At 40.0% G+C, this 11,524-nt stretch overlaps 1 protein-coding gene across 3 annotated transcripts; it reads left to right on the forward strand.

Moving 5' to 3' along the window:
• The first annotated feature begins 5,020 nt into the window (after positions 1 to 5,020).
• LOC103708138 (mitogen-activated protein kinase 4) lies at positions 5,021 to 11,079 on the forward strand. Of its 3 annotated transcripts, none has more exons than XM_008792916.6 (3): positions 5,021 to 5,788; positions 6,187 to 6,614; positions 10,176 to 11,079. In XM_008792916.6, the coding sequence occupies exons 2-3, from the start codon at positions 6,192 to 6,194 to the stop codon at positions 10,857 to 10,859; spliced, it is 1,107 nt and encodes a 368-aa protein (XP_008791138.2). In that variant the 5' UTR covers positions 5,021 to 5,788; positions 6,187 to 6,191; the 3' UTR covers positions 10,860 to 11,079. The 3 variants fall into 3 exon arrangements, with proteins under 3 accessions (XP_008791138.2, XP_008791137.2, XP_088559157.2); XM_008792915.6 differs by having other exon boundaries at positions 5,048 to 5,302; XM_088703031.2 differs by having other exon boundaries at positions 5,063 to 5,298.
• The last annotated feature ends 445 nt before the right edge of the window (positions 11,080 to 11,524 follow it).

Here is an 11,524-nt window from a genome sequence, read left to right on the forward strand (position 1 = left end):
ACGTTCACTAGGGGGGAGGCCGTGCGCCAGGCAGAGGGCAAGGAAGCTGATGATTAATCTCCATGAGTTCGGGGCGAGCTGCGCGGGCACTAGGCCATACGCCGTCAGAAGCTCGCCCACGAACCTATGAAGAGAAAACCTCAGCCCTGCTTGGAGTGTATCTACATACACTCCGATCCAACTATTTGGGGGATTGGTAACTCGGCCCCCGAGGTCTGCGAGTTCAAGAACGAACTCCAGAGGAATGAAAAATCGGCCTCGAACTGAGCCCAGATCCTCATCGGTCATGAGCGAGCCGCTTCCATACGGGCTCGGGCCCACCTCAATTTCAACCTCTTCCACCTCAGAAGAGGCCGAAATTCGTGATGGACCTGTATCGAACATCGATGCCCTCGTCGGCGAGTCCTTTGCCCAGGTTTTGAAACTAAAAAGGAGGAGAAAATCGAAAAACTCTCCGAGCGACCGAAAGAAAGGATAAAATGCCTACTCGAAAACTCACCGAAAAAGACGGATGAGCAAAGAAGGAGAATAACCCCCAGAAAAGAAAAACAATGGATGATGCAAAGGCTAGCCGAGAACTCCCAAGAACATCCGAAAGAGAATTCCAGCATTCCGGCGACGGCGGCTAGACCAGAGCAGGAGGAAGGTCAAGTAACGATCCTACGACCCCTTCTTCAGGCCTTATATAGGCCACCGCAGCGGTCCCGATCGGGCGACCTAAATTATCGTACGGTCTGCAATCCACCATGTGGCGAGCCCTAAGACGGCCTCAACAAATCTCTCCGAAATGCCTCACTAAATGCGGATCATTATGAAAGGCGCTCCGGAGCTCGAAATATTGATCATTGACCTTCCGCCTTTTACCGGATGAGATGCATCGGAGAAGGGAGCATTAATGGCCGACTCTTCATGCTCCGCTAAAAGGAATGCTTCGCGGGACGGGGAATTAATAATTGAAACCCTCCTCGTCCCAATTCAACCACTTTCCGGAAAGAGACACCTATGTGAAACCCCGAAAAACTCCTACAGTGAATTCTATTTCCGAAAAATCTAGCAGCTCGGACACCCCGAATCTGTTGCCGAGCTCTCAACCAAGAAGTGTGCCGAAGCCTACACAGTCTAGTGCGCGTCTCTTCTTGTTTATGAAATTAAAGTACTGGATGATCGGGAGTCCGACTACTTCCATCGTTCGAGCAGCAAGGCAGCTCGACTTCAAAAGTGGGGGGCAAATGATAGAGGAAAGAACGGATCGTTTAGCCCACAACTAAAAGGCCGCCCAATAAATACCAACGATGAATGACTAAATCTTCACTTCGGCCAGAGCCAGCTCGTCTTTGGAACTCCACCAACTCCGGACATTTGCCGACTCCCCCGACCAAGTTCGGGGTACCTCCAAGCAAACGCCGACCCGTCCCAACCAAGTTCGAGATGCCGACCCCAGCAATACACAACATACGCTCCGACCCTCGAGCTCGGAGCGCTCTCTTGAGTATACCTCGGAACCCGAAAAACTGAGCTATTCCCGATCTACACCAAGCCGGCCTCACTAAACGTCTGACGTAACTACTTAACGAGCTTGACCTCGTCAGCGACCGCACCCATGTGTGAGCTTACGCCTACCTACGCGGCCGTACTCCATCACACTGCCGCGTCATGTCTCCATAACCGGCCAATAGCAATCAAATGGCACCTTGACTACTCCGGCCATGCCCTGCTGTGACTGTCAACGCCCTATTGTTCTTAAAAACGGGCTGTACCGCACGTCACCTACCTACTTGGGCTGCACGCCATCCGGCTCAGAGCCATACCCTCTCATGATGGGGATGACAGTACCTCTATCTTCCGGGCCACTCCACCGAGGCTATAAATAGCTTGGTCAGGTAATTCTTAAGGGACATTTTTTTGGCTGGACCAAATATGCCCACTCTAACTTGATCGTCGGAGGGCCATCACCGGGAATACCGGTGAGGCTTTGTGCAGGTCCACAGCTGCCGCGCAGGAGGCGGCTCCTGTCTTCCCCTTTTCAGTATCGACGGTTCCCTCGATTTCATCGGCATGGTCACCCTTGGGCCAGATCTGAACCACAACAACCCCTAATATAATGGTTCTTCTATTAATAAAAATCATATTTATTTTAGTTAAAAATAAATTAAAATTTTAAAATTACTTTTTTATAAATATTTCTTTTAGCGCATCTACTCATTAAGAATATCTTAGTTATTTTAATTTAAAATCATTAATTTTTTAACAGAGTTGGATGGTGTGGATACATATACAAAAATAAGGATAAAAAAATAGAATAACAAAATAAGTGATTTACAATGGTATATATTATAAATATTAATTTGAAAAAAGTATTAATGCAAAATTCGATATTTAGAAGGATATTCATAATTTTTTTTTTTTTTCCGAAGTCTACTGTTCTCCAAACTTAAGCATTTTCCTCCTTGGCAGACAATTGGAGGAAAGCCCACCCATTCCATAAATATTGGGGTCTGGTCCAGATCATTGTGATGCATCATCCAGTAATTGAATCCAGGGCAATCTCTCAAAGTTGTTCCATTTATTAAAGAAAACCTAGCAGCTTTCTACCAAGGAAAAAAAGAAAAGAAAACTAGCAGCTCAAATACAGCCTATTTATTGAATAGGTTAGATCTGCAGAATCAAACCCTATCCAGTCTAGTTATAGCCTCGATAGTCCATGATAAATAAGTCAGATTGGGTTAACTCAATGATAATAAGATAAATGGATCTTAACTATATTAATCATAATTCAAAAAGATTGATCATGTTAAATAAGTTTTAAATAGGCCAAGTTGTGATCTGGTCAATCCATGCCTATAATCAAATAGGCCATAATAAGTTAGACAACTTGGGAGTACACTTAAACTCAATCCATCTTATTAATAGGTCAATTTGAGTTGGCATGTTTACGGTCCGAATACCAAACTCAACCTTATTTATATTTGGTCACTTATGAGTTCTATTGGTGGGTCGAGCTATATATTGCCACCCTTACATGTAAATCCTTCCACTATTGATGCTTAGAATGAATCATTATTAAGAATTACCCACCAATAAAAAAGCCTTTTAAGTAGGCTAAAGTCTCAAATATATTGAAGACTTGTCCCTTATTCTCTTTCGTTATTATACTATCAATTACTCTTGATTTCACTATCATCCACAAGCACAAAGTTGAATCACCACTATTTCTATTTACAAATTCAATGCTTGTGCTATGACTAAGGTCCATCTCCTCGTGACTATTAGCCCGAGCTATTATTATTCCCCACGATTTATCCTCCTAAGAGTCTTAGAGTTAGACCGCACCATTTTCTTGGATCTAATAACAATCCTCGGCAATTCACTACTTGCCAAAATTGCCATGGTCAGTACTTCCGATAATGATTTAGTTTTATTATATGTGAAATAGATTAATTAGTGGCATTATATGAGTGTTTAAATATTTGTCACTCAAAGCTACCAAGTACTTGCTTGGATTGTAGGTTCTTTCTGGTTGGAGTCGGCCTTTTGAGGGTGGGTTGGGAAAGAAAAGATAAAACAAGCCTTTTCTAGTCTGAAAAGAGTTTCACTTTCATAGAATTATACTTATGTTTTTTTCCTCAATCAATCTAATTAATTTTCATTGATCTGAATTATCATCATTTTAGATTATTAATCTCGATACTCTTTTTGTAACATGGTGATGATTTCATATAGAGTTTGTTTAATTTTGATGCGGAAATACTGAATATAAGTTCTTTAATCTTTCAAGTGGTTAGGCTGAATTCGTTTATGATTTTATGAAGTTGTATGATCTTTCAGGGATCCCTAGCCGAACATTTTCATGTTCGTATCAACTTGGCTCTGCAAGCTCGATATATTATGTTTCTTACTACTTCCAAGCTTCTTAGCTACACAAGCTCAATATATTATGTTTCTTGCTACTTCCAAGCTTCATATTTGTTGTTGGCAGTCTTTATCATTATGGAAAAGGTATCAAGTGTTTTCCTATTTAAAAATTATGTATATCAACGTTAGGAACCAAGTGAAGGCATCAAGACAAGAATGCTCTTAGTAATGACAGTCAAATGAGGTGGCTAACGACCTCGTTGATTTCTTCAAAGTCGTGAAGTCATCCTATCTATTGCTTGTGTAGCTTCCATCCGGTCAAGTAGTTTTGATATTTAAAAGACTAAGTGCAAGTTTGCACTAATACAAGAAATCAGGGGATAGTGAGAATGATTCATCTTTGTTTACAATACTAGCGTTTCAATATATTGCTCCCTTATATGCAATTTATGATTCAAATATACTTACACACTATATAACTCTTAAGTGATTAATTTGTTAACATTCATGGGCCTAAAACTAGTCAAATTAATGATAAGCCTGTTGCTTTCCCTGCTACCTAGAAAGGTCAGCCGCAAGCCTTGAGCCTTTCATTAATCTAGACCAAGAAAGAACATCAAACAAACGCGATGGAGACCGCATCCAACCCAATCCAAGCACATGATACCCATGTTATCATTGATCGAAAGCGCGATTAATCCGACCGGTGGATTTCAGCTGCAGTGTCCATTTCGGTTGGTCCAATCAAGAATTATTCAACATAGTACTTTTTTACGGTGATTGATTGAATACAGAGAGTGGATCGATATGAAGAGAGTCATCTATTGCTCCGTAAGACCCGCAGACTGGTCAAAGAATTGGGCTTCTTCCAGGCAGCACGTGTGTGCCAGAAGGCGAAAAAAGTTGCAGATTGGATTAATTTCTTTGTTACTCGGCATTTCGGAGAGTTCATCAGCTGGCATATCTTTGCCGTTTGCACGAAGACAAAAAAAATTCTTCAAGCTAAGCTACTGACACGTGGAAAAGAACCTCCACATTTTAAGTCCCCAACGCATAATCCACATCCCAACCAGAAACGTGTCGAAAAATAATTCGCTCTTAAGGCTGCGATTTGCTCGGCGAGGATGGGCCTTTACAAGGTGGTATATCCAGAGGCATATCTTATACCCCCAATGATCTGGGAATTGGCCAAGCAGTGCTCCGCGGCCGAGAGTACCGAAAAAAAACAAAAAGATATATCGATCCAACGGTCGGATTAGAAATCCGGCGTAACAATCACGTGACTGGCTGTGTTTAAAAGATCACGACCGCTGGAAAGGAAGGGAACGGCCTCGGAGGGATGGAGTCGTCGAGAGTCTCGACGGTCGGCGGTGGGTATCATGTGCCGCCGGCTTGACGTAGGGGGGAAGCGGAGACGTATCTTCCGATCGAGGAGAAGAACCACAAGTCGGTCGGTTATTTTTAGTTTTGGCGCCACGCCTCTCTCTCTCTCTCTCTCTCTCTCTCGGGGATTTATAAGGAGAGTCGGAGGATCAGGGCGAACGAGATTAGATCGGAATTGAAGATATAGGTTAGGGTTGTGCAAGATCCCGTCGAGTGATGCGTGGATTTAGTTGATTTGGTACCGTTATTTGGGGATTCGGAGATAAGGAGGTGATTAGAAGGGGGATTTGAAAAGGAATCAGAGTAGAAGGGGAGAATTTGGAGATATCCAAGGTATTTAGTCCTGGGTGCTGTAGATCTTGGAGGGGTATCGTAGTTTTCTGAAATTTTGGGAGTTGAGATTTTCTAGCTGAAACTATTGGAAGATTCTGGAATAAGTGAGCTAATCTGTTGAATCTCCCTGGAACGAGGGGAATTGTAGGACATCAGTAGGAGAAGTTGGGCGTCCACGAGTGCAGATCACACAAGTTATTGTTTATATTCCAAATTTTAGGTACACACAGTTCCTGATTCTGAAGATTGTTCTGTCTCCACACGTTATTTGTTTTCTGATGATTTCATTTCATTTCAATTTATTTTTTCGGGTTTTGAGCATAATTATTAGGAACAAATCGGAATCTCTTGCAGTTTCCCTTTTCTAATTGCTAGCAGTTTGTTTGAACTGCTGTGATTCGAAAGAGTTCACTGGGCTCCTTCACGCAGTGACTTGGAGTGACGTGACTCTCGGACTGCAGTATTATGAATTGGGGGCGGGGGTTGGATGGAACATTAGCAGAATTAATGAGATTGTTATGCAATGTGAATCTATACATGATGTCCATTTTTTAGACTTAGCAGCAACACTACAATGGGTGAAATCTTCAATTGGTTGTGCTCCATCGCATTTTGCAGGGAAAATGGCTATATTGGTTGATCCTCCAAATGGCATGGGAAACAGCGGGAAGCACTACTATTCCATGTGGCAAACCTTGTTTGAGATCGATACGAAGTATGTGCCTATCAAGCCCATCGGAAGAGGAGCTTATGGCATTGTATGCTCATCCATAAATCGAGAGACAAATGAAAGAGTTGCAATAAAGAAGATCAACAATGCCTTTGATAATCGTGTGGATGCACTTAGAACGTTGCGTGAACTGAAGCTTCTTCGGCATCTACGTGATGAAAATGTCATTGCTTTGAAGGACATCATGATGCCAGCCAATAGGAAAAGCTTCAAGGATGTATACCTAGTTTATGAACTCATGGATACTGATCTGCATCAGATTATCAAGTCATCACAGGCACTTTCTAACGACCATTGCCAATATTTTCTCTTTCAGGTATGAATCCTCTAAATAGACCTTCTAGAAATTCATATTTTCAAATAATTATTCCTTCTTAAGATCATGACGTTCGAAAGCACTTGCCAAGGAAGAGAGAAATTATCTGTAAATGTCCATGTGGTTAAAACTCTGTAGTTGCTGAGACTAACTGCAAAGTGGTGGTTGATAGGAAGAATAAAAAAAATACTATAGTATAAGGATATGCTAAAAGTTTTAGGTCATTCAGGCACTGTTTTTGATGCTTCCTATCACTTTTGTTTCCATATCGAGGGAACGAGATGAGAAATCTTATAACCAGCTTCGTTTCATGCAACTGGTGTACCTATTACTCACAGTAAGAAGACAATCTGACTTGTGAGGCTACTTGTTGGATAATACTCAATTTTAACGGTGAGAAGACTATCTGATTTGGGAGGCTATTTGTAGGTTCAGAGCAACTAAAAGGAAAGGAGAAGATAAGAGCACAAAATGAGAAAAAAGCGGAAATTCTCTATCTAAATATCTGTATTGTTCAATTTATTATTTAATGACTTTATATCCATAGTGAAATGTTATCACAATAGTATTGCATTGGCATGGATTCAGGATTCTGCACTGGACATATGTTCTGGTGTACTATTCAACAATGTGGATAAGATTTTGGAACGCATTCAAACTCTGATTTTCAATATGATGTAGTTTAATTTATGTGATAAATTCTATAAAGGGTCAGTCAATTGTATGTTATGTGCTAACTTATAAGTATATTGTATGTCGCATAATAAGATTTAATGATTTATCATTGGTCATGTGCAAATAGTTGTGGAAGAATTATTAGTTTGATCGCAGTTCATCAAATTGTTACTATTATTACATTGGTATGAAGTGCAATTATTAGCTGGGCCTCAATTAACAAGTTGTAGATCCATTACTTATGGCACAAGATATATTTTTGGTATTCTTTAGCCTTTGAACTGATCAATGGTGAACTATGGCTATTTAGTGTCATTGGTGGGCTGCTGAGTGATGTTATTAAAATAATAAATTGTGGTTGGACCTGTTCCCACTGGCCAAAAACATGATTCTTCTTTTCCCTTTTTCCTATTATCTTCCATCTTCCTTCTTGCTTGATTGCTCTTAGTTTCCTTAATATTACTGATACTTCTTTTATCTTTGCTTGTTTTCATTTTAGATCTATTTAATTTCTTCTAAGGGAGTTATTGTCAGTTTTGTGTAGAATATGTTTAGCTGTTTTAGCCTTTAAGGCTTTATAACGTTCCAGTCCACAATAACCATATCAAAGTGGTTCTAGTCAAGGTTCTAAAGGTATGGCTTGTACTGGTCACTGGCAGGCACATTACATACCACATTACGTACAATATTTAGATATTATACTGTCAGGCATGGCTATGAGTAGAAATAAGGTGAGAAAAAAAGGTGTAAGAACGCCATTAAAATATGTACCCAGTGGTACAGCATTGATCCAAGACTGGCTTGTCCATGAATGACTCATGAAGAAGTGCTGGTTACCTATCCCTTTCTAGAACATGCTGTTGTGCTCAGTTTTTAAATCCTTGGCTATAGTCTTTATGACATCTACATATCTCCAAGTTCCCTGTAATCATCTCATATTTGCCTTTCCACAAAACTCTGGTGTTGAACCAACCCAAAATTATTCCTTATTATTAATTTTGAATAAACACATATGTGGTCTACATGATAAATTTTCTTGCGTAAGAATTTTCTCTTCAATTTCCATGCACGAAGGCTGCTGTGAAGAGAAGGATATGTTATGCAGTCCCAAGAAGGTTCATATATGTTGGGCTACCTGATTTGTTTAATTTGTGCGACCAACCATGATAAGAGAGCAAGCTATCAGTATATTGAATGTCTGTGTGTTTACTTGTTCTCTTTTCCTTCTTTTCATTTCTTCTTTTTTTTTGGGAATATGAATTAAGAATCATTTGTTTAATCTAAAAATTGTCTATTTACATTGATGAAATGTAGCACTCATGTTCCAGTAATCCAGTAGGTGTTCCATGAGGAGAATTATTTTTTGTTCCCCTAAAATTCATGTTGTAATAGGAGAGTGGTATATGCCCAGATCAAGACCTAGTAGTTAAATAGCATGGAGCCATTAAGCAACTTCAGTATGATGTTTATGAAGTCAATCAAGGAAATTTCGGAAGCCTTGACAAGGATGTGCTCAGCAAGGTTTCTGGTGCTGGTCCATGTCAGTCCGTGCTGGCTGGCACTTTCTATCCCGACCAGTACGGACACTCACAGTGTAGGTCAGCATGATACCTATTATTTTATTTCTTAAAATATTATAAAAAAGGTTTAAAAATTTTCTTTTAATTTTGGCATGGTGTAACTGGTGCCCCATGATACAAAACACTATCTTTGTAATTTTTACTCCTGAAACGGGCAACAGGTTAATGAATCTCGTTGGAATTTAATATCTCTATCTCTTTTTACAAATTTTCTGATCTCTCTCGATCCTCTCTTTTATAAGGGTATATACGTAAATATTAATTTTGGAAGGCTATTCATATAAATTTTAATATTTAGGAGGATATATACGGAAAAAAATCTCCAAAAAAAAATCACGCGTCTCTGCTTCAATTCTCCTGTAGTGGCCTTTCAGTTTGTTGTTTTCTTGCACTATTTATTGCTTGTATTTCACAATTTGACTGAGCATTAAAGCTTTTTTTTCGGTGGTGGGTTTAGAGGGGGGGGGACCCAATCAAATTCATTGAGAAAATGAACCAAGTACATGTACAGTGAATCCTCTGGATCCAAGTGAATAAAGGACAAGTAGGAGTAAGGGGGGATGGTTGGGGGGTTGGGGGGGGGGGGGGGATAAAGGCCGTAACGGGGGTTGCTCTCAACAGATAAGTAGTTTTATGTTTGCATGCTGGATAAACCAACATCCATTCTTGAGGCATGCGACCACAATGCCTTCCTAACATCTTCCACCTGTTTCCCTTTTGTCATTGCAAAACCTTGAGTTTTGCTCGAGCCAAACACTCCAAAGCAATTGAGCCACTAGAATATCCTACCCTAGGTGGACTTCTCTTTTGAAATTACATGCTCTCCGATCTGGCCATTACAAAATGATAGGTAGAGCTCTGTTTCTGATTCCCCAACCTCTAAAAAGGTTCTTTCAAAGTTGTCTCGAGAATTGACATTTAAAGAAGAGCTCTTCTGTAGTTTCCTCCTGATTTCCGCATAGAACACAGCAGGAGTCTAATGTTTCTTCTAATTAGATTGTCCTTCGCGATAAATTTTAAGTTGATCTAGACAAGTTAGAGTGTGAGAATTTTGCTGATGTTGTAATTTTTTTTTTTTTTGATGCAGTAATGACAGCAGCATTTGTTTCTTCTATGCCTTCATCAGCTTGCCATCTTCATTCAGAAATTTGTTAGCCATTAATATGGTTACAGAAGTACAAGTTTAGAAAGTGAATTTTAATTTTTTGCTTGCTAATCATCTCAGGAAGCTCTTTGAGAAGCTTTTGCCCTTTATTCATATGCTTGTTGTTTATTAATGACTTATAATCCCTTTTGCAATTTTTAGTTGCTTCGAGGACTGAAGTATCTTAACTCAGCAAACATACTCCACAGAGACTTGAAGCCTGGGAACCTACTGGTGAATGCAAATTGTGAGCTCAAGATTTGTGATTTTGGTTTGGCTCGCACCAGTAATGGGAAGAACCAATTCATGACTGAATATGTTGTCACCCGCTGGTATCGGGCCCCTGAACTGCTCCTTTGCTGTGATAACTATGGCACCTCCATAGATGTATGGTCTGTGGGTTGCATCTTTGCTGAGCTTCTTGGTCGTAAGCCCATCTTCCCAGGCACCGAGTGCCTCAACCAGCTCAAGCTCATCATTAACGTTCTTGGCACCATGAATGATACCGATATTGGCTTTATTGATAACCCAAAGGCACGCAAATACATCAAGACCCTGCCGTACACCCCTGGTATTCCTCTCGCTAATCTTTACCCCCATGCCAATCCATTGGCCATTGACTTGCTGCAGAAGATGCTTGTTTTTGATCCATCTAAAAGGATCAGTGTCACTGAGGCACTGGAACACCCATACATGTCTCCTCTTTATGATCCGAGTACCAATCCTCCAGCTCAAGTCCCCATCGATCTTGACATTGATGAAGATCTTGGAGAAGACATGATTAGGGAGATGATGTGGAAGGAGATGCTTCATTACCACCCGGAAGCTGCTTCAGCAAACTCGTAAGAACCTTGGCTTGTTTCTAGATCCATACTAGAAGCTTGGTTGGACTGGATGTCAGTTTTGCTTTTTTTGTTTTACTATTGTGAGATATGCTCTACGGTCTCTCGTCTGTAAATATGCTTGTTATGTATACGTGCATTGTGTGCTGTGAAAAACTTCTCTTGTACAATTTTGATGTTTGTATGTCTAATATTATGATGCAACAGTAATCACTTTTCAGTCATAGTAATATTTATCATTTTTGAGTTTTTTTTTATTTATAAAGTGTACATGAGTGCTAAAATACTGCTTCATTTGCTGGTTCATGCATAGACTTGAGAATTTTGAATTGCACCATCTATTGCTTATATAGAACGATCCTTTGAGTTAGAAAGCAAATATTCTTATCTTTGAATATTTGGCTTAGAAGCTTAACCATGGATATACAGAACAAAAATGATGATGCCGTGACTGCATGTGATTTTATTGTTTACAATAAAATGGCAAATTAGGATGACTGAGCAAAGTGTTGTTTAACTTATGGTAAAATGCAGAAAGTTGTTATTTACCACAAAATCTTAAGGGCCCTGGAACTAGCAATGGACTGCAACGTCTGAAAATAGAACTGGAAATGGGCAGTCCATTTTTCAGAAAAGATGAGTACAAGTACAAGAAAGAAAAATCTAAAG

The sequence above is a fragment of the Phoenix dactylifera genome, chromosome 1 (genome assembly GCF_051530095.1).
Source record: "Phoenix dactylifera cultivar Ajwa chromosome 1, Ajwa_hap1_PhDact_Kaust_v1.1, whole genome shotgun sequence".
Taxonomy (NCBI): domain Eukaryota; kingdom Viridiplantae; phylum Streptophyta; class Magnoliopsida; order Arecales; family Arecaceae; genus Phoenix; species Phoenix dactylifera.

Excerpts from the sequence above, each read along its gene's own strand:
- LOC103708138 (XM_088703031.2), top strand. The coding sequence starts at position 5,232 with ATGTGCCGCCGGCTTGACGTAGGGGGGAAGCGGAGACGTATCTTCCGA. Across the intron at positions 5,299-6,186 it reads ATCGAGGAGAAGAACCACAA|GGAAAATGGCTATATTGGTT; the intron begins GTCGGTCGGTTA and ends CGCATTTTGCAG. Across the intron at positions 6,615-10,175 it reads GCCAATATTTTCTCTTTCAG|TTGCTTCGAGGACTGAAGTA; the intron begins GTATGAATCCTC and ends TGCAATTTTTAG.